This window comes from Pocillopora damicornis, chromosome 8 (assembly GCF_964200805.1).
Source record: "Pocillopora damicornis chromosome 8, jaPocDami1.2, whole genome shotgun sequence".
In the NCBI taxonomy this organism is placed as follows: Eukaryota; Metazoa; Cnidaria; class Anthozoa; order Scleractinia; family Pocilloporidae; genus Pocillopora; species Pocillopora damicornis.
This window is the reverse complement of record NC_142677.1, coordinates 4749849-4771554: the sequence shown is the minus strand read 5'-3', so window position 1 is coordinate 4771554 and position 21706 is coordinate 4749849. Positions and strand designations below refer to the sequence as shown.

The 21706-nt window shown below is 37.7% G+C and overlaps 1 protein-coding gene, 2 long non-coding RNA genes and 2 pseudogenes across 10 annotated transcripts; 2 read left to right on the top strand and 3 right to left on the bottom strand.

Moving 5' to 3' along the window:
- The first annotated feature begins 399 nt into the window (after positions 1–399).
- On the top strand, positions 400–3521 carry LOC149041077 (uncharacterized; annotated as a pseudogene). Its single transcript, XR_016189103.1, has 5 exons — positions 400–846; positions 1296–1931; positions 2505–2588; positions 2927–3048; positions 3257–3521. The product of XR_016189103.1 is annotated as an uncharacterized LOC149041077 (transcript).
- A 704-nt stretch (positions 3522–4225) lies between these two features.
- On the bottom strand, positions 4226–5572 carry LOC149041076 (uncharacterized). Its single transcript, XR_016189116.1, has 2 exons — positions 5464–5572; positions 4226–5138 (listed from the first exon to the last, which is right to left on the bottom strand). It is a non-coding gene; the product is annotated as an uncharacterized LOC149041076 (long non-coding RNA).
- Positions 5573–5919: 347 nt separating this feature from the next.
- LOC149041075 (uncharacterized) lies at positions 5920–10871 on the bottom strand (annotated as a pseudogene). The gene is made up of 10 exons (XR_016189104.1): positions 10566–10871; positions 10402–10473; positions 10036–10114; positions 9657–9773; positions 8884–9416; positions 8207–8386; positions 7892–8080; positions 6412–6827; positions 6091–6148; positions 5920–6002 (listed from the first exon to the last, which is right to left on the bottom strand). The product of XR_016189104.1 is annotated as an uncharacterized LOC149041075 (transcript).
- A 35-nt stretch (positions 10872–10906) lies between these two features.
- Positions 10907–14905, top strand: LOC149041074 (uncharacterized). 6 transcript variants are annotated; one of them, XR_016189107.1, is made up of 4 exons: positions 10907–11282; positions 13676–13833; positions 14235–14336; positions 14439–14905. It is a non-coding gene; the product is annotated as an uncharacterized LOC149041074 (long non-coding RNA). The 6 variants fall into 6 exon arrangements; XR_016189112.1 differs by having other exon boundaries at positions 10913–11282; positions 14306–14336; XR_016189111.1 differs by having other exon boundaries at positions 10913–11282; positions 13676–13901; positions 14306–14336.
- Positions 14906–16277: 1372 nt separating this feature from the next.
- On the bottom strand, positions 16278–21328 carry LOC149041073 (uncharacterized). The gene has a single exon (XM_089214353.1). The coding sequence runs from the start codon at positions 20472–20474 to the stop codon at positions 16428–16430; it is 4047 nt and encodes a 1348-aa protein (XP_089070479.1). The 5' UTR covers positions 20475–21328; the 3' UTR covers positions 16278–16427.
- Between the last annotated feature and the right edge of the window lie 378 nt (positions 21329–21706).

The window sequence follows — 21706 nt, the reverse complement described above, 5'->3', positions numbered from 1 at the left end:
ACATCTGAATACCAAATAATATACTTTGTTCGATAAATTTAAATGTTTCTGGAACACATGCAGCAGACACTTATAACAACAGTTATAATTTACAACAATTATACTAAACAATCAAAGACTCATTTGTCTGCACATGATGGTTTACAATGAGAATCAGGTACCAGAAAAAAAACAAATAATCAACAAATTAAGAGCTGAGGGTTCTGATTTATTGTATCTCTGAAGTTTTGCCTGTGACATTGACTGAAAAGCATTGTCTTAACCCTTTAACTCCCAAGATCTCATCAGTAATTCTCCTTACTGTCTGCCCTACAGTTCTTGTGATGTTAGTTCGGAGAATTTGGTATTGGATCAACTTATAATCCTCAAATTGATATTTTTCTTTATTCTCATCACTTGTCTGCTTGATATCATATTGATATTGTAAGGAGAAATTCTGTCTTGGTCACTCATAGGAGTGAAAGGGTTAAGAATGATATAAAATTGTACATGTATGTCATTCAATTGTCTTTCAAAAAGCTATATTTAAATTATGTTCTCTTTTTTTAGGTGCACTCTATTTACATACCATGGTGTCTGGCAAGAGATCATGGCTGATGCACATGTATTGGACTTCAAGAGGATGTTATTGTTCTACCACTGGCATTTTGCTTGCTGCAGTTTCCTGAACCTTCTTGACATAAACTATGAAGAAGGTTTTTGTTGTGCCATCTGTGGCAAAGAAAACAGTCTGCACTTTGTCATTTGTGATACTAAAGCACTATCCTTCAGACAAGAGCTTTGTACTTCTCTGAAGTCTACTTATTCATCACTGAGTCCATCAACTGTAACATGAGAAACAGGAAGATAAGTTGCTATTTATGCTTATGATTTTTTAAAAAAATATTCTATGCATTATTTATTCTATTATTTTGGTTCCCATTATGATTCAAGGAGTTCTATTTTAGAATGTGAGCATGATATAATATATTAATCTGTTGATGTGAAGACTATGACTTGATTCAGTTTGATTACTGATAAATATAATAATTTTAAATATTTTTAATCCTTCACCTTGGGCTGGCACCTTGTCGTGGTGGTGAAGCTTGTGTGTCTCATTGACCCTGCAAAGACCTTGGAATGAGGTCTTCTTTTTCTGGATCAGTTGAGGGGTTGAGACCAGACTAAGACCAGCTCCAGTTTCCCCTACATTCAGTGAGATGGACTTTTAATGTGTCTAAATATCACCTGTTTTTATTTGCTTTGTTTGAAGAGATCTGCATTTAGGCTAATTATTTAATATTTTATGACATCACTAGGCATCGTGACAGGGTTTACCTTGCTGAAAAACATGTCAGGCAGATGGTGGATCAAGTAGGCCGTGATGTTAGCAAGGTTACATTACACAGTAATGACCTCTTTACACCTGGAGTTGTAGCATTGTGCACCTGCCTAAGGTAGTTTTCTTTCCTGGTGCATTTTGTTCTGTGGATCTGATGTCTCTTTTCCAACGCCTATTACTGGACTTTTCAATGCATTAGGGGAAGCTTCCCCACTTCTCCCCCAATTGGACTCCTTGGAAACATTTTACCGCAGACTCATTGGCAACGGACCAGTCGAGCAGTGTCCTGAAGACATGCTTCTACTCCAGCAAACTTTTCCCCTCCTGTTTGACATTGTGGAAGGAGATCAGCTTCTTGAGACCTTGACTGCATTTATTACTGACCTGTTGGAAAAAGCAAAGTCTCCGTTCAGCAGAAATGGATCAATACCAGATGCTGTGCAACTGGATGTACACCGCACAAATGATGTAGAACACTATCCTTGCCTGCCTGTGGTAAGAAGTCGTGGTGACTATTGCCTGGATGACACAACTCCAAACATCTACACAAAGAGGAGTACTTGACACCCATCCTTATTTCCTGGAGTTTTCTTAGTGCACTGTAAACACGGTACAATAATGTTATGGGTTTGTATTAATATTTGTATTAATTTCTACGACGAACAACATTACTTCCGATTTTAAAGAATGTAAATTTCAGTTCACTCTGACCCCCAACTAGCTATTGTTACCCTTTGTTTATTCCAGATTATCCTGACAAGCTCCGGGTTTACGCTCTGCCTGTGGTTTTAGTTATCAGGCTTAGGTTTTTCTCAACAAATGTCATTTTCTTGAAAGACCGAAACTGTTTGTAACGCTTAGTTTTCAGAAGTATAACATCTGCAGCTGTCAAGTCAAAGAATCGTACAAATTAACTAACTTAACTGTTTTGTTTTGTTTTGTTTTTTGCTGTTTACTGACTAAATCGAAGTTTTTCTTACAATTTATTGGCTAAATGGCATAACGACCTGTATAAATAAAGGTTGTTGATTTCTATTGTCTAGTGATGTACCCCAGTTACACCCTCTCTTCAGCCTTCATTACATGTTCTTACACAACATGCTTTCAGGCACTCAGTGTACCCAGTGTTGCTGTGATTATGTTTAAAACGGTTTTATATCTTCTCTTTTGATTTCCATTTTAGGTACAACTTATGGATTTAGTGTAATGCTTTGCAGTGAATCTCTCAACATCCCATTTACAGTGTTTTGAATGCGTTTCTCAGGAGGTAAGCTCGATTTAATGTGCATGTGTATGTTGTGGCCTTTGATTGGATGCCGTTGTGTGCGAAGAAAATTTCTTTTTATCACCTGGGCCCGGTTTGAAGGATGCATGACGCTATTCACCGGAAAAATCACTATCCAGTGGATAGCGTTGTATGTTATCACAACACTTAAAGGTGAGTAGTGATTAATTCTGTGGATAGCGTTATCCACCCGTTGGACAACCGGGGCCTGGTTTTTTGGGAGTTTTTCTTCTCTTGATTTCCTCTATCAGAGTGATTTTATATTAAACGACTCATAATAAATGTAGGTTCATTACAATTTTTCTGCCTTTTTTTGACAGGTCCCTGCCAGATTGTCTACAACAACGCTTACAATTTGCATTCGTATTGTTAAATTGGGATCCTGTCTTTTTCAAGAACTCTCAGTTCCTTGTGGATCGATTGCGTTTGCGGAATCATACAGGTACGTAAATCACCCCAAAACTGGTTTTTTTGGTTTGGCCGTCTTTCATCTTCGGTGTTCATTTAACTATGCTCTCGGGTCTATCCCCTCCTACTAATCTAATGGCACATTACGTACATTTATTGAAGCACATTCGAAGTAATGTTTTAATCTTAACTTTGTCAGTACCAATGCAAAGCAATCGAAACTGTTTTTTTTCCTTTTTCAGGTTGCTCTGATGCTTACAACCTCTCCCGTTATCCTCGGTTGGACACCTTAAACAGTCAGGCAGCAGAACAAGCCAGTTCATGCTTGAAGTCTCTCACAGGATCCTTGTCATACATGAACGAAAAGAACTTCATGACTCATTGTAAAATATTCATTTGGTATCGAAATTCGCTACGGCGTAAGCAGCTCGAGTCCCAAGGTATAGCAATGTAACAGTTTTCAGTGGTTATACAGTTTTAGAAACTGGAATAAATGGTAGAAAAGAACGCGGTGGTTAAAGTAAAACAGTTTTTAGTGGTTTTACAGTTTTAGCTAGTTTTAGCGTCAAGTGCCTGCTGAAGTCGTTGGTTGAAAATCAGATCTTTCGCCTTAATTAATTCGACTAATTTGAACAGATCGGCGGCCGCTGTGTAACGAATTGTCTCTAGTTTGTCGATACATTTCAAGCTTTATCTTGAATGAAAATTGACCGTTATTTATTTTAGCGTGGTAATATAGTGTGGATTTAAATTAATTTGAACAGGCTGTCCAATGCAAAACGGCCTGTCTTATTTTATCTCGAACATTCCCGCCCTTTTCAATTCCTTCCTTGTCTGCATCTTGAATGAAAATTAATCGTTTTGAAGTTTCTTTCAAGTTTGTTTCATTCGGCGACCGTTAGTTGGGAATTTGAGGCTTCATCTCATAAAGTAATTGATCTCTTGTTTCTGTTTATTTTCACATTTCGGCATTTTCTCGCGCTGCGTAGAAATGATTTGATTTCTTATAGTTTCAAAACTGGTTTCTACTCTCTGTTTTGTTTTGATTTTTACATGTTTTGTCTTTTGTTGTTGCCGTGAGCTAGTTTTGGACATCTTGAGTTCAATTAACTGATTGCGTCTCAAGATCATTTGAGGTGCCATGGGCAGATTTTGCTTTGTCATGAAAGTATTTAGTTTAACCGTAGGCGACTTTAATTCAACACCGATGATCCACTATAAACTGTACTTTTAATATTTCAGCCGCTTATTTACTAGAATGGAAAAAAAAGATATTCTTAAGAGCAGTAAACAACACATAACCGTGGAGCTCCGCTTTTAGGCTTGCCTAAATATTTATATTAACAAGACTAAATGATAGAAAATAGTTTCTTGCCTTTTGTTTCCCTTTCTTATCTTGATCATGATTAGTAACACTTGACTGACTACAAGGTTGTTCATTGCAATGTAAATGATTTTCTTAAGTCGGACAAAGTTTCGATTGTTTTGTCCGCGTAACGTCACTATTCTGGTTTATTCCAAGTAATTTAAACATATTTATCAAATGAGTTGGGCCTTTTTCGGGTTGCGGTTTCGTTTAGATACCCTTCCTGTTTTGGTACAAATGCTTATGATGGATAGATTTACCGCATTAAGGAAACAAGGCTGCATAGAAAAGGTACATCGTATCTGAAGTGTGAAGATGAGGAATTTTTCTCGTTGGTTTAGAGAAGTGACCTGGTGTAGCACCTAATAATTATTTCATTTTAAATAACCTAAGACGTATAACCACCAACAACTGTATTATTTTCTTTAAATCTGTTCCTGTTATTAAGGGTTTTCAATAACTAAACCACCGCACTATTTGTATCAAACATAGGAAAGTACACGATAAAATACACGAAGTTAAGAGCGGACTGGATTTAATTTCCTGAAGCACCTGGATCAAAATTTTCGCCAATGTATTGCTGACCACAATTTGATATGTGGTTTGTCATCATGATGTAATAAAACCGACAATTATGTTTGGCAAAGTGAGCCTAAAACTATCCATGAAGTTGCTGCCGAAACAAGACTATTTTGAAAGAAAATTGAAGCTCTAAAATAATTGAGATCCTCTTTTTCCATGATGAACTTGATTACGCTCTGAAAGATAAGAAGAAAAAGCATGAACTTTTTAGACAATTGTGGTTTAAAATAACTTCCTAAAAAAAAAAAAACGGTTTGCAGTGTACACCCTCTGGAAATATAGCATACTGGAAATCTGTCAACCCAAAAAGTTACATGTAAAACACTAGGCAAGTTTGGAGGTGACCGTCACAGATGAGGCTTGTTATCAAAAACTCCCTTTTTTAAGCTGGAAAAGTCGCGGTATATAATTGAAAGATTAAAATATGATAAGCCTTCAGTTACTAAACCATAAGCCGTAGTTCTAGCCGTGCTGTACTAGAAACAATTTCAAATACAATACTTCTGGTAGCATCACATTCATAAAGAGCCGGGTCTGTAGGGAAAGGTCTTTCGTAAGTGAGGCAATGATAGGCATTGCAACTGCTGTCATGCGCTCGGCCTGTTCGTTTGAAAACGAAAGGATCATAATGTCGTAAGGAACTAGATAAAAAAACGCGAAGGTCGCTTTACTGTTTTGTTAGTTTTAAACACCCTGCATGTTGTGTACCATGATAGCCAAAAATCGCGAAACTAAACTAAACTAAGGCCGTGCGAGCATATTATTTTCGCGTTATGAGGAATAATGACATTTAAACAATTATATTTTAAAGAACACTGAAAAAACGAAATTACGTCGCAAAGCAACTTGTCCCTGTACACATTCAGTAATTGTCGATGTCCTAGATATTTTAAAATCTACAAATGGAATTGCCGTGTGTCCTCCAAGGGGTCCAGTTGCTACCAACCTCATCAAGTCTCGGTGCGACAAAAGACAATGTTCGGTGTTCAATGCTAACCTTAATGTATACTTTTGTTAATTAGGAGTTCTGTTGTTAATGTCTGAAAATGAAAGGATGCAATGCAAACTTTAACCCATAATTTAGATTTAATAAAATCTTTATAATAAGTGTATCTTTAACGTAAAAACCTTCAAATACGCCTTCCTTACAAACCGCAGAATGCTACCTTGGTTTTAGTACACCGATCTACAAAATATAATAGATAAAATGAACAGTATGCTACGTTTCAAAACATTATAAACGAGCCAAAACAAAAAAAGCATCAGAGAAAGTACAGTGGAATCAAGATTTTTTCCAACATTCAAGATAAACAAAACTTTGTTCAAATAATAAGGTAGCTTTAGGAATCAGTGTAAAGTTACATTGTTTGACTGAGGGAAGGGAAACAGCATTTCAAGGGTTCGAGTTATCAGGAGGTTCGAAAAGTAGGGATTCCACTGTACACTCACATGTCGTGGCTCCGATATGGGTGGGGCAACGTGCAGCCACAATCCACTATCGTGGAATTCGTTGGCCTCTTCGAGAGAAATGCCCAAACAAACGCAGTGGTAGCACTCAAAGTAGGTAAGGCACTGCACCATCTCATTGCGACTTGAATGTTGGGTGTTAAATACTCGCCAAAACACGCACAAGAAAGCATCTAATGCAACACACTTCTATGGCAGAAGGGGGCATATATGGTTTAAAGTGTTTCCTTGTCCTGTAAGTGCCAGCCAGATGAAGTGAAAAGGCCCCTCTTCCCTGTCTGACTGGAAGCAACAAGGAGGACTTTGTTTTGTGTTGTACCATACAGCCCCAGACAGTTCGCAGTGCTGTTGTATTAGTTTCTTCAAAAAGCCGGCAGCAGAGGTTACCTGCAAGAGTTCTAAAAAAAAAACTGCGGATGTCAGTATTGTAATGCCAACTTGCCTGGAGAAACGAGCTGATAACTGGTTGTAATAAGATGATGAAGATGTGGAATTGATTCAAAAGAATGTGAGCCAGTCCTTAAAACAAAAAAGTCTCAAGTTAGTTACCAATATCAGTAAAATTCTTTAGGGCATTAAAGACTTGGCTTTGGACACTTTTTGCAACAATTTCCTGAATGGATTTGTCTTTAATTTCCTGAACCTCGTTTGGTGAAAGGCTCACACTGGCTGCCCACTACAAAGCATCGCCTCTATCAGTAAAATGCCACGCATTCTGTAAAAAGAAATATGACAGAAGCACAAAGCAACTCCTTTTAAAGTTATATTGTGAACAGAATACAATTTTTCAAAATGCAGTTTACTTACTTCTAAGGAGAGGGTAATAAGTAACTACAGGAACGGTTAACACGACACTGAGATGAATACTATTCATACAATTTTAGCCAGTATTGTATTGTAAATAATCATGCAATTCAGCCTTATTAGGCTGCCATGGGATTTTTAATAAAGATATCTATCCATCTACTACAGATATTAGTTTATTGGACAGTTGTCAAATATGATTGAAAACCATGTGCACAAAATATCATTGTGTAATTATCAAAAGTGATCAAAGGATTTTAGGTTTTGCAAGCAGTCAAGGAAACAAATGAAGTTGATGAAAAGAAATGAATTGACATGAATGGCAGTTAGTGTTTAGAGGATAAAGAAAAAAGTCACAACCTTATAGATTGCTTGCTAAGTAATCTGAGAATATCAAAGTAGCAAATTTCTCTAACAGCTGGATTAAAATATTTCTGTATAACAAGCAACCACATAAACAAGCACCTAAAGAAAGAACTAATAAATTAATTTTTAAAGATTAATTTAAGATTGATTTATTATGCCTCAGTCTCTGCTTTGAAAAAGAGATCCAGAGGTTGACCTCTGTTAAAGTTCACTTAAAACATGAAACAAGGACGTTAAAATTGTAAACTAATAAGCTTAGCAAAGATAACAAAAAATAACTGATTGTTCTTACTGCATCAACAATGTGGTTATAGGGAGCAAGACCATACATTGCTGCACCCAGTCTAAAAAATTCACCGTCACTTTCATGTCCAGACATGAGTATGGATAGTGAATTATAAAAGCAGTTTCCATCCCCACTTGAGTAGAATGGCTCCAGACCAAGCTCATAAATGGACTGGTCAACATAGCTGGAAAATCTCTAAAAGCAATAGAATTTGAAGTTAATAACAACCAAATACAATAAAATTTATAAATGAAAATAATGATAATAGTGACAATAACAATGATGATGATAATCATTCCAAGTTAATAACTTTAACTGAACTTTTTATTGCTCAGGAAGTCTGCACTGATTCTTGCTGCTGATAAACTGACGTGGAGAAATCTTTGGTAAATGTTCCAGGCTGTGAGGAGATAAACTTAAGTTCACCTCCCAAGGCAATCTGACCATGCATCCTAAAATGTCCCTTGCAATTTGGGGCTTTATGATTGTATGGATTTCAGTCTAGGATAGGAAAAAACATCTTGCATTAATAGGTAGATCACAAATTGGTTAACAAAATGAAATTAATATTAATAGTCAAAGGCTGTTAATTAACTCTCATGAATGTTTGCCCTCATGATGGATTCCTCATTAAATGCCCCAACCCTAATCATCAAGTTGAACATCACACTAAAGAGCTGGAATTGGCCTGGCATTAGTGGACCCTTAAATAAACAATATCCACCTTTTGGAGTTAGTAGGACCAAACTGCTTGGACATAGCCCCTTTCCCAAGCTTCTAGCTAAACAACTGGTATTAAAAGTTTGGCTGACAGCTGATGAAATGACATAGAGAATGTTCAGGAATGGTAAATTCAAAACAAAATACTTGCATCCTAGACAAGATTAAATTGTAAAATAAATAAATGACATGGTATGTTTGTTTATTTGTTTGCCACACATACATGCACAAAAAAAGTAATGAACAAAAAGGAGTTCAATTAATAACAGGAAGCTTACATCTTCATTCAGTTTTCCTAGAATACTCAGCATCTTTGATGTTTGGATCTGATTCAGTTTACTGCAGGTTTGCAGTACAGATTGCCACATATTACTGCAGTAAACTGATTCACTCCCAAATTTCTTCTTTACAATGTCCTCAAATACAAGAGAAGGTTAAACGTGACCTTCAGGAGTAGCCAAGGGACGATCAGAAATGGAAGTGCTGACAGCAGGTGTTGATCAAGGAGCAGGAGGGCAAATGGGGCTTGCAAAAACTTCAGGGGCAGATGAGGGAGGATCAGAAATAAATGCAGAAGCTGGTGTTGATGATACAGGAATGGGAATCACAGGACTGTGAGCAGAGCGATTTACTGTGATGTCAACCTCTTGAGGGTGCTGTTGTTGATTCCAATTTCTGCATGAATGCGTTATTGAAATTAAATTGTCCAGATGTGGTCGCTTGCTGCTTTTATTTACATCTGTGAACTCAACTTCTTCAGGCCACCAAACTGGTCAGCATGCTTCTTTCCCCCATCCAGGCTCAGATCTCCCTACATGAAAATACACCATACATATTCTGCAAATTTATGGGAAAATTGAAAGTGGGTGCTTAAATTTTTACATTTAACAACTGCATTACTATTCAATTTAGTACTTTAGAGAAACAAACTTGTGGGTTGTATGATTAGAATAGACAAATTGCATAGCCTTTTAAGTACATCACCCCCAAAATTGTTTACATTTGTGAAAATTGAACCATCTATCCAGTTTGCTTTTTTAAATTTCTTTACCATCTTTTTTGACTTCCCTAACAACCATTTTCCTCAGATCTACCACTCTAAATTGCACAGGGTCTTCTGGTGGTATGTCATCATCAGCTGCCATTTCTTGAGCTTGAACTTGTTGCACTATAGGAAATAAACATTCAAACTGTATTGTACTGTAAATTAAAATCTGGAAGCAGAGAGGTGGGTACTTATAACAGATGCAAAACAAAATTATGTTAAAATGCACTCAGAATTTAATGAATTAAACTAGTTAAAATAAGTATTACTTGTACAGAGAAGTGAATGAGAAATCAGAAAAATGTTCCATATCTTCCATACCTTAAAATATAATGTGGGCTGTAAATAACATCAATCAGTGCCTTAAACTGTCAAAGTATTAAACCTGTTGCAATCCAGAACTGGCCTTTCCAAAATGCAAAGCAGAGTGCTGACAGCTTAGTCCTAGCATACCATTCTTGCATCTAAAAGCAAAAAGAGAGAAATAAAGCAAAAAATAGAGGAGGAAAGCCAAGCAGACAGACAGACAGAAGGGAAGGAAGGAAGGTAGGGCTAGTTTAGAATAAAAAAAATCCTGAGGTACTGCATTGTTAGGGATGTAGATACAAACAATTTCAACCCCGATATCATGAGCTTAAAAAACAGTTTTTATTTAAAGTCTTGTTAAAATTACATTGGTAAATTCAAATAAATAAATAAATAAATATAAAAAATATATATATAAAATTAAAAAAAGGAAACACTGAAATACTTTTGTTTGCATAGACTTCATGTACCGTCTATCCATCTGGTTACGCTTGTTTGAGTCTGTCTCAAACGCCACCTGAAAGAAAATAGAAAATGAAAATCTCATATACAACAGCTTGCAACCTGAACAATGAAATCATGCTCCCACACGTGAAATATAAAACTTACCAAAAAAGGACTCTCTTTTTCTTGCACGACCAGCAGTAGCTGGGGGATCCTCCTCGTGACTTTGGGCTTCCTAAAAAAAAATAAGGAATATCGAAAATAGATCGGTGTGAATTAAAAAAATTAAATACAAAAATACCACACGATCACGATTCTCCGGGAAAGTCTGATATGCCCGTTGTAACAAAAGCAAAGAGCTACGGAAGAATGAATGTCAGCGCCGAGAAATATACTTGCTCCTTTTACAAAATGTGATAAAATTAAAACGCATTCTTTCCGCCATAATGATGGGCCTCTGTAATATGTGGTGTATGTATCATGAAGTGTACCAGCAGCTGGTGGTTATTTTCGTCCCAAAGCCCCTCACGGTTTCAAAATGGCGAATTATCGTGGGACACTCGTTAAATCATATCTCTTGTGACTCGTCTTGGTTCAGCCCTGACACTGGCCATCGCTCTTCGGAATCATGTTTTTCAGGGTGTCACCTCTGTATTGTTATCGATTTGAACGTGAAAGCTGCCTCATCAAACGTTCTCACAGTTGTACGTTTTACTCCCCTTAACTATACAACAGATGCACGTGAAGTCATAGACTGGCTTTTATTTTGTATTAGTTAACTCCAAGGAACAAGCGGAACGCAAACATCGTCATGTTGATATTTTAGGGAAGGAGAAGGTGGTGACGACGAGGAGCTGCCGGAGGAAGAGTCTGCAGCTTTTAGTGAGTGAAATATTTTCATCTGGTACAAATTCAACATAGCAACCTTGACTTTTGAATGCATATCCACAAGAATGATCAAAGTTAACTCTATTTTTCGCATTAGATCAGTATGTTCGTGTTGAACGTGATAATTTTACTCCATTTGAATGATAGTTTTGTTTGAATGTGTAGTTGTTGACCCACCCCCCCCCCCCCCCACGTTTCCCTCAGCTTCTGCTGCTCCCAGTTCTGCTTCCCCTGTAGTTAGTAGCTTTAGACGTTTCAAAGAGCATTAGGCTAATTTTTCAGATGATGAAGCTGTTAACAGGCCTGTAAATTATTCTTTTCATGATTTCCCAATGAGATTGTGAGACAGTTTTTGAGAATTATGAGTCACCTGTGAATACCAAAGTGAAACCAGCCCCCTGTTCCTCTTCCTAACCAACCTCCTCCCCAAGTTGGTGGAGTTTAGGAGTATTTTTTTTTTTAGTTTTCTCTGGGAAATAGATATGCTTGGTGGTATGTCTACAGAAAGGCAGGGAATCTTTAAGAGTTTAGTCTTACCATAGTGCCCCATAGTGTCAGAAGTACATTCATGCAAATGATGATTCCAATTGCTGTGCAATGTGTCATACTAAGGAGTGTTGTTATGATAGTTAAATATTTAGCATACTATTTTACCCCCTGCTTGATTTTAACCATAGGTAGTGGTTTAAGATTTTTTGTTTCCTTAAAGAAAAATACCAAAGAAGAATAAAAAATGAGCAAAAAACAAATTGAAAATGTGAAGAAAGGAAATACAGAATACCATAGTTGCCACTTTATAGCATTTATCTTTGTCAGCCATGAGGTATGATAGTTGTGTTTTAATTCTTAATTTGTCAGACGGGCCTCCCATTGAATGGTAGGGATAGTGAAAGGCAAAATTATTCACTTGGTAACACTTCAAGTACTGTCCCTGAGCTGAAACACCCCTTATTTTTGTCCAAAAATACTCTTTCACTGTTGATATTAGTTACTGACAAGGGCATACTTAAAACATAGGCATGCTATGCATGCAAGAGTATTTTTTTTTTTTGATGGGTGGGTCAAAATGGGAAACTAAGCAACTGATTTTTGCATTTTTGTAAAAGAAAAAGAGTATTTACCTATGAAAGATTCTGATGAAGATATTGTTAAATGGAGAGCAAAAAAACAAAACCTTGTAGTTTATAAGAAATAACTCAGAGAAACATTTTAAGGTCTATTGCCACTGGTGTCTGAATAATTGTTAGCAAAAATGAACAACATTAGTGTAGAAAAGTGGTGAGAAAAGTATCATATTTCAAAGTATAACAACATGGGCTCTTTATTTGGTAATTGCCTATCTGTACTTTGCCCCATTTGTGTGGAATACATGATAAGATGCAGGCTGTCTAGAAGGAATTGACATGTGATGGGATGAAGTCCTGGACAGCTAAAAGTGAATTTGATTGGTAAATCATATCTTAGCACATGGGAACTGCATGGAAAATTGACTCAAAGTAGCATTTAGTTCCATGTGAAATTTTTTCAGTGGAGTGGGATTATCTTGTAAAATTTAGGTTGTTTACTGGAAAATGGCAATTATCTGAGAAAGTCTAGTTCATAGCAACAAGTTAACATGTAATTGTATCAGGAAAATACCTTTTAAACACAAGATGACTAACAGAAGCATGGAGAACTTTTAAAAGCAAAAATAAATATATAGTCCACATGACAGTTGACACAGAAAGTAAATATAACTTTGTGATTTTTTCAGCTTTTGCAAAAAGAGCAACCAAAAGGCAAAAACTAGGTTATTGATCAAATCTGCTTTATGCAAATGCTTTGCACAATTTTTATCCCAGTCAACAAAACACTAGCCCTTCCAAAACAAAAGTTCTAGTGATAATTTCATGAAAGGCCTTGAGCCAATGGCATGTGCATTGTAAGTGAAGGAGTGTTACACAAAACATGTTTTAACTTCCAAATGGTAGAAAAAAATTCCCTGATCACCTTTCTAACCTCCTACAGGTCATAGCAATGAAGTTCTTAGAAGAAATTAACTATTACACTGGGTAGATGAGCTCATAATTCTTTGTTAATGCTATTCTTGGTGTTTATCAATGTTAGTTTGATTCCATTGCAACATATGACAGTACCCTAATTTTATGATGTGATTGGCATCAGGGACAATACTGTGACACTTTGATTGGTGCAAGCATACCTCATTGCTGTGATCTGATTAGTGTGAGATACATACCCTAATGCAGAAGTCAGGTTATGCAAGATACATACTCTAATGCGCCCATCCAAGATAAATACCATTTGATATGCCAACATAGGGTCATATATTTAATATTTTTGCTAATAACTCAAAAATCATTAAAAAATGAACCTTTACTCTTTTTCAGGAAATGTGAATTTTCAGGAAATTCTGATCTGTCTGAGTCAGAGCATCTGCTGTATTTATCACTCTTCAGGGGAACAAGCCCCTAAAACTCAGTGCTACAGTTCAGGCTCAGTAAAACACATGCATGCATCATATCTGTTGACATGGTTCAAACAAGAGGTAAAGAAAACTTGTGAATTGTGCCATTTATGTGATATCAAGAAAAAGGGCAAACCATATATGCTGAGGTAATTGTTATTTCTAAGCCCTTTTCTATTGAGTTGTATTGGTTCAGTTGATCTTCATTTTACCAGGGTCAACATTTTTGTTTTCATTGTCACCTTTGGAACCTTTGCCATACCCCTCCCCCCTTGGTCCTCTTCCCCCCCCCCCCCCTCTTTGAACTTTTGTCTCTCTCTTCTCCCATGTTTCTGTTGGGAAATTGGGCAAAACAAAGGTGTTTGATAGATTAAGGATTTTTCTTTACTAAATGAAGTAGAGAAAGCAAGACAGTGGGCTACAAAGAAAATTGAATTTTTTTTAGAACCAAAGTTAAAACCATATCCTTGTACTATTTCCAGATTTTCACATTTCTAGACTATCAACTTAAGATACATCCAACTAAGCTAAAGAATTATTGGTGTATTTCCAGAATTCTACATTTCCAGACTACTGAGATAAATGTAAGTTAAAGACTAATTTGTATATTTCTAGATGTACCAAGTTAATATGCTTGTGAGTAAGCTAATTGACATATTACATATTTTTACACATTTTTCTCTAAGGTGATGAATTTGATGTGCAGCACATTCCATTGTGATGACATGTTCTGTGCTCTTCTACCCCAAGTTAAAGCCCAATTTGTTTATATTGAGACAAAGAACTCCTAACAATAATTGCAGATGTGCACATCTTAACCCTTTACTTCCCTGAAGTGATTAACATGTAGCTTCTCCTTTTTGTATCCATAAGGTAATGAGAATACCTTCAAGTTTTTATCTTGATCTAACCTCAAATTCTTGTAATTAATTTACAATGAAATGTATAGCAGCTGAAGGGGAGAAGTAGCAATCAGTCCTTGGGAGTTAATGGGTTATAAGCTTCAGAGAAAAGAAAGCATTATGGTTATAGATGTTATGAATACTTAAGATTAAAATTGTTAGTAGCTGACAGATTCACATGTTCATGTAAATAGGGTATTGAATATTTGTTAACTTGTGAAAGAAACTTGATTAAAAATAGGGTCAAGCAATTTTTCATTGTGTGTTAACCCTTTAAGCCTTTCACTCCCATGAGTGACCAAGACAGAATTTCTCCTTACAATATCAATACAATATCAAGCAGACAAGTGATGGGATTCGAGAAAATATCAGCCAGGGGAGGGGATTATTAGTTGATCCAATACCGAATTCTCCAAACAAAACACGCATATTATGAAAAACTAAACATGATCGTGTATGATGAAAATTTGGACCAGAATTTTCAATATCTGGTTGGGCATTTATTTGAGGTAATAAGCTATTTTCATTTAATTTTTTAAAGATGTTTTATTGCTGGTTTAAGACAGGGTGTGGAATTTTGGTCTAGGTTTAAAATAGGGTTGGAATAATTTTGTATTTCAACCTAAGGTAGGGCAATAGTTGATTTTAAGAAGGGTGCTCTCTCTGCTGAAGAGAAGGCACTACTGGAAAAAGCCTCTATTTTAGCTGATCATGTTTCTCAGATAAATTATTTATAGTTTCGTGTGATATTGAGAAGGCTTTACCAACCCCCCCCCCCTTCCCCCACCCCACCCTCATCGCCTTCCTTTGTCCAATAATTTTTTTGTTTCGAAACTTATTGTAAAGCTCTTTACTCTGTCTGATATGTCTAACCATAGAAGCAGAATTGACAGCAACACAAAGAATAAATCTGCTTACATGATTTATTCAACAATCATCTGATAAACTTAGGAGTTCTGCTTTTATCTACAAATACTAGTCAGTGAAATCTCAACTGTCAGAGTTTTTCATTTTATCATGATAATAGTAACAGGCAAAAAATATGTGCAAAAACACTCCAATATTTAAAGCTACTGCATACACCTTAAAAAAATTGTGTAACGTAATAAATGTCTCACACCACTAACCTACAATAAAGTCTTTTGTCTTTGAAAAGTAATGAGTTTCCTTATTTACAATTTGTTTACAATTTCATCAGCAGACAGTATGAAACTACTCGAACCGGATCGCTTTGATCGAAAAGAAAAACAAACAGAAAAAAAAAAACAACAACAACCCTAGGAAGCGATCTGTATCGTATTTACTCATCTGATCCGCCTATAATCTCTAAAAGAACTTCAATAAACTAAACAGAAAACTATTTCTTATGACAGACAAAAGTGGTCAAATCATACAAAAGCATACAGTAAATTTAAGATCGAAATAAACCAATCATAAAATGATAAAGTTTCCTGAGAGGTCCGAGATTTGTTTGTTTTCTATGCAGTAAGTTTTGCGTTTTAACTTCAATGTAATTGGTTCGTTTACAAAAAAAGGCACTTTGACATCCTTTGTTCTCAATAAACATGTTCATTGGTTCATTTTTCTTCATTTCGATCCGGTTCAAATAATCTCTCTGCTCTGAGCGCTTCACAAACTTTGTTTTCTTTCTTTCATTCACGATTTTAGTGGTTGTGTTGTAATTGTCACTGAGCTGGTTACCTCACATTTTGAATTGTAAGTGATTATTTAACTTTTTTTCCAGATTAAGCAATTATTTGTGAATTGGCGATGTTAGATAATAAGGCGACAGTTAGACTGACTATTGCTAAGTAAATTCTCTGCGTGTTGTTTACCTGTTTCTGTGATGTTATTGTCTGTGAGATCTAACGTGCGTAGCTGACAGTTGTTGTTGTTGATTGCTTCAGCCAAGTGCTGTGCTCCAATGTCTGAGATGTTATTTGCTCTGAGGTGTAACGTGCGTAGCTGACAGTTGTTGTTGTTGATGGCTTCAGCCAAGTGCTGTGCTCCAATGTCTGAGATCTTATTTAATGAGAGGTTTAACGTGCGTAGCTGACAGTTGTTGTTGTTGATGGCTTCAGCCAAGTGCTGTGCTCCATTGTCTGAGATGTTATTTTCTGTGAGGTATAACGTGCGTAGCTGACAGTTGTTGCTGTTGATGGCTTCAGCCAAGTGCTGTGCTCCAATGTCTGAGATGTTATTTCCCCAGAGGTGTAACGTGCGTAGCTGACAGTTGTTGTTGTTGATGGCTTCAGCCAAGTGCTGTGCTCCAATGTCTGAGATGTTATTTGCTGAGAGGATTAACGTCCGTAGCTGACAGTTGTTGTTGTTGATGGCTTCAGCCAAGTGCTGTGCTCCAATGTCTGAGATGTTATTTGCTGAGAGGATTAACGTCCGTAGCTGACAGTTGTTGTTGTTGATGGCTTCAGCCAAGTGCTGTGCTCCAATGTCTGAGATGTTATTTCCTATGAGGGTTAACGTGCGTAGCTGACAGTTGTTGTTGTTGATGGCTTCAGCTAAGTGCTGTGCTCCAATGTCTGAGATGTTATTGCGTGTGAGGAATAACGAGCTTAGATGACAGTTGTTGTTGTTGATGGCTTCAGCCAAGTGCTGTGCTCCAATGTGTGAGATGTTATTTGCTGTGAGGAATAACAAGCTTAGATGACAGTTGTTGTTGTTGATGGCTTCAGCCAAGTGCTGTGCTCCAATGTCTGAGATTTTATTTGCTGTGAGGTGTAACGTGCGTAGCTGACAGTTGTTGTTGTTGATGGCTTCAGCCAAGTGCTGTGCTCCAATGTCTGAGATGTTATTTTCTGAGAGGTCTAACGTGCGTAGCTGACAGTTGTTGTTGTTGATGGCTTCAGCCAAGTGCTGTGCTCCAATGTCTGAGATGTTATTGAATGAGAGGTCTAACGTGCGTAGCTGACAGTTGTTGTTGTTGATGGCTTCAGCCAAGTACTGTGCTTCAATGTCTGAGATGTTATTTCCCCAGAGCTTTAACGTGCGTAGCTGACAGTTGTTGTTGTTGATGGCTTCAGCTAAATACTTTGCTCCTTCGTCTGTCAATTGATTTCGTCCGAGGTTTAACCAGCTCAGTTGAGATTTACTACATTTTAACAACTTACAAATTTCAAAACAACATAATGGACCAAAGTTATTGTAGGCCAAATCTAAATATGAAATTTGTTGAACATTCTTAATTACAGTAACTACTGAAGTACAATCAACAGGTGTGAGTTGACAATCATTAAAATTTACAAAATTAAAGTTAATTTGTTGTAGTTTTCTCTGAACTATTTCCTCCATCTCACTACTTTCGTTAATGCATTTAAATAATGTCACTGCTAAATGTTTATTGTCTTCAGTCGGCCAACAAGTTACTTTCCTTGGCTCCATATCCTCTGTCCACTCTTCGTTGTACAACACGCTTTCTTTCTCTTCAGTTTCCACAGGAAGAAGGTCTGTGATGATTTCGCTCGGTAGGTTTTCTTTCTCGTTCATTAGTCCTGCTAGAAACTGAAAAACCAGCTGCCATTTGCCGTCCGCGATGTTCGTAGAAACAAAGTTCCTCGGTTCTGTTTCATTCATGTTTGCTAGGTGCCTCGCAGCGAAAAACTCTTGCATTGTTAAATGAATGAAACAGAATTTTTCCTCGCGTTCAAACGTGTCAGGCCGACGGTCGGGTAAGCGGTGAAAAAGAGCGTTGTCTTCCATTCCGCGTACTTCGTGTCCTTCAAAGACCAGCCTTCCTTCTTTGATTCCTTCAAATGCTATTTTTTCAAGTTTCGAGAATTTCTTTTCCACTTCAGGGGGTAATTTGTCTGATTCCAAGAATTTACTTGGGAAGTTCTTGCCGCGGAATTCATTGTTGTGTCTGAAGTAAAAAATTTTCACTGCTTTCTTGTAAATAACTGTTAGATTCGTTGGTAGGCTAAGACTCTTGGAACCATAGAACTTCAACATTTGAAAGAGAGTTGAGCAAATGATGAAGCAACTCGCAGGAATGTAGCATAGAGAGAGAATGTTCCTGTTGCCGCCGATGTGTCGCCACATTGTTTCTCTCGCATCCTTGTCTTCTTCAGCACTGAATTTGGTTACGTATTCTTTGACTTGTTTGGACGAGAAGCCGAGGATCTCGAATATTTTGTCGAAAGAAACACGTTCGATGCATGACAAAGCCGTGGGTCTTGTGGTTGTTAAAACGGCAGCTCCGTTGAGAAGTTTCCCAGTCGCAAGTTTCTCGTACAAGGCGTGTAGGGGCATCTTCTCGTCTGCGCGGTTTCTGAATTTAGGCTCGAAATTTTCGTCGCCGATTTTTGAATTATGTTTAAATTCATCGATTCCATCGAAAATGATGAGAACTCTTTGGGGGTTATCAAGGACGTATTTCCAGACTTCATCATCCATGTGAACTGATGGGGAATGTTCTGACAATGTGAGCAGTTCCCTAAGGCTAAGGTCGGCTTTCGCGTTGAATGCTCTGAATTTGATGAAGAAAGTAGCATCAAAATGGATTTTGGAATCAGGTGATTCATGGAATACTTTGTTAAATGCCCAGTCTCTGAGGAGTTTGGTACAGCATAGTGTCTTTCCGATTCCGGGACGACCAACAATCAAAACGTTTTTGTTTTCGTGATTAAGAATGTCCTCCGGTCCTCTTGGTGTTGTGTTTTCCCCACCCGATCTGGTGTAGACTTCCAGTTTCTCCAGTCTGTCTCCAGTAAAGTCATAATTAGCCATGTCTGGAACAACGACAAGTTTTGTGTAAATCTGATCCAGAGTCATATGTTTAACTCGGTGTCCTTCGCCTGGAGTACTTGAAAAAGGCGACCGGAGTTGGGGAGTTTGATTGGTCTCCTCTTTAATAATTTCTTTTGTATTCTCGATGAATTCCTGAAGCGGTGGTTTTTGGAGTTGTTGAGGCTTGCTTGGCAGATGTGGGATGTTCGTTACATGTTCTTTACTTTCCTCTTCCTGGTGTTGTTCTTGTGGGACGTTCGTTTCTTGCTCTGTTCTTTCTTCTTGCTGCGGAGGTTCAGGTCTCAACACAGTCGATGTGGTAGCATTTTGCGAGTTAGCATGGAAGGGATTCAGGTGAGCCTTTAAAAACTTGGAATTTTTCATGAAACTATCCTCTTTCCAGGCTCGTAGCAAAATATAGGCGGTTTCTAACAGAATACCAAAGAGAAAAATTCCGTTCACGACAAGAACAGCGTGCATCCAGGAGTTTTTCTTAATTGCTCGTTGATTATGACACTCGTGCAGGACGCCAGTAGAATTCCTTGGCTGACTCCCTCCAGAGGTTAGATAACAAGGGAAGTTGGGGGGGAAGTCCCGAGGATAAAGAAACTGTTTTTGTAGAACCATGAAGAGAACTCCTAAAACAATCCTTGCGAAAAGTTGACAGCAGTAAGCGATAAACAGCTTTTTACTAGAAAGTGCGTTTCCTTGGTCGCACAACTGCCCCTCGGGATCACCGTTACGAGCGCTTGGCGACAGTTGATTGATTGTGAGGCTCGCTATTTGGGAGTAAATAGCACAGACAGTTCCGATGAGGAAGAAATTCATGATCACGAAGGCATAGATAGGAACATCGTGTTTGTTATACCGCTTCTCGTATAACTCAAAACATCTTCCACGAACAAGGTCGATGTTTTCACTCTTCGCCCCGGCACAGCGGAAATCATACCTGGATTCGCCGTTTTCTGCGTCGGCAAAAATGCCAAGGAAGATTGCACCGATCAGGATCCAAATAACAACTGTAGCGTGGCTAACTGTGTTAAACGTTTTTGGTTTAAGTAATTCCTTGAGATTATCCATTGTTAGCGTTTGTATTCTCACTGTTTTCGATCAGATGAAAATCGCATTATGTCGTAAGTTGAAATAATGAAAGTATGGTGACTTCCGGTCAGTCATTGCTACAGATTTCACAGTTTCTCTCTATGGTAAGAGCTACAATTTTAATTCTTGGCAAAGTTACAGCTGTCATCTAGCCAATGGTTTGTTTTCACCTGCCATCTTTTCTCGACTACTCAGGAGGCTGATATGGGAAACGGAGAGAGGAAACTCCCTCAACATATCTCTACTTAAGTGTAGAAATGCACGCGGTGACCGAAATGGCAGATTTGACGAAACTTTGTGAAACCGAGTGGTTGTTCATGGATTTGGCGATTTTGACGAATTGTAGTCAAATTCGTCAGAGCGATTTTGACGAATTTTCGCCGTTTTTGTTACTGCACGCATTTGTAGACTTCTTTCAGAAACTGAAATGGACACGTGCTAAAAGTGTCATTAATCAGAAATTATTTTGATAGAGGCTTTAAAATGACAATCACAAGTATGGCGAAGGCCTTTGCTTTCTGAGGCAAATTGCACGCTTAGTAGTGTAACCAGAAGAGATGTGACTCGTCGCTGCACAATCTCCTTCACCTTCCCCCTGTACCTAAGCCAAAGTAATTTTCTAACTAATTACGAGCGCCTCTAAACACGCCTTGGTTGTTCGACTCTCATTTTTCTCACCAGTTTTCAAGATCGTTTTTTTCGATTGACTTGTGCGACTGCCAACTGTGATACAAAAGTGAAGACATAGGAGACACACCCGTATGAAAATGAAACCACGGATCATTTCCAGCGTCAAAGGTTCTCTATTGTACTGCTTTTTAGAGATTTACATTGATGCAGAGTACCCCGTCATTTCTTTGTTTGTTGATTTTTTGGTTTCATTTTTTTTTGCGAAAGTTAAGGGATAAGAATAAGCACTTAGAGTGAAGAAACGATGCAGTTACAGAATAGTAGGTTGTGAAAAAATTCAGGCTTCGACGGGATTCGGACCCGCTCCTCCCAGATACTAGTTGAGCACCGTCGGACCATCTAACCTGAGGACCTACTTAAATTTGGCCGTTCCCTCTTCCTTCATGCGGCTACGCAGCTCAGTTATAGTCTCGGAAGGCACAGGCTTGAAATTCCTCCGATTTTGAACCTTCTCAGGATTTCAGGCTTCTTTTTGGCAATCACTTCAACTGCAACTTATCTGAGAAGATCGGTTCTTCTAC

Excerpts from the sequence above, each read along its gene's own strand:
- LOC149041073 (XM_089214353.1), bottom strand. The coding sequence starts at position 20,474 with ATGGATAATCTCAAGGAATTACTTAAACCAAAAACGTTTAACACAGTT.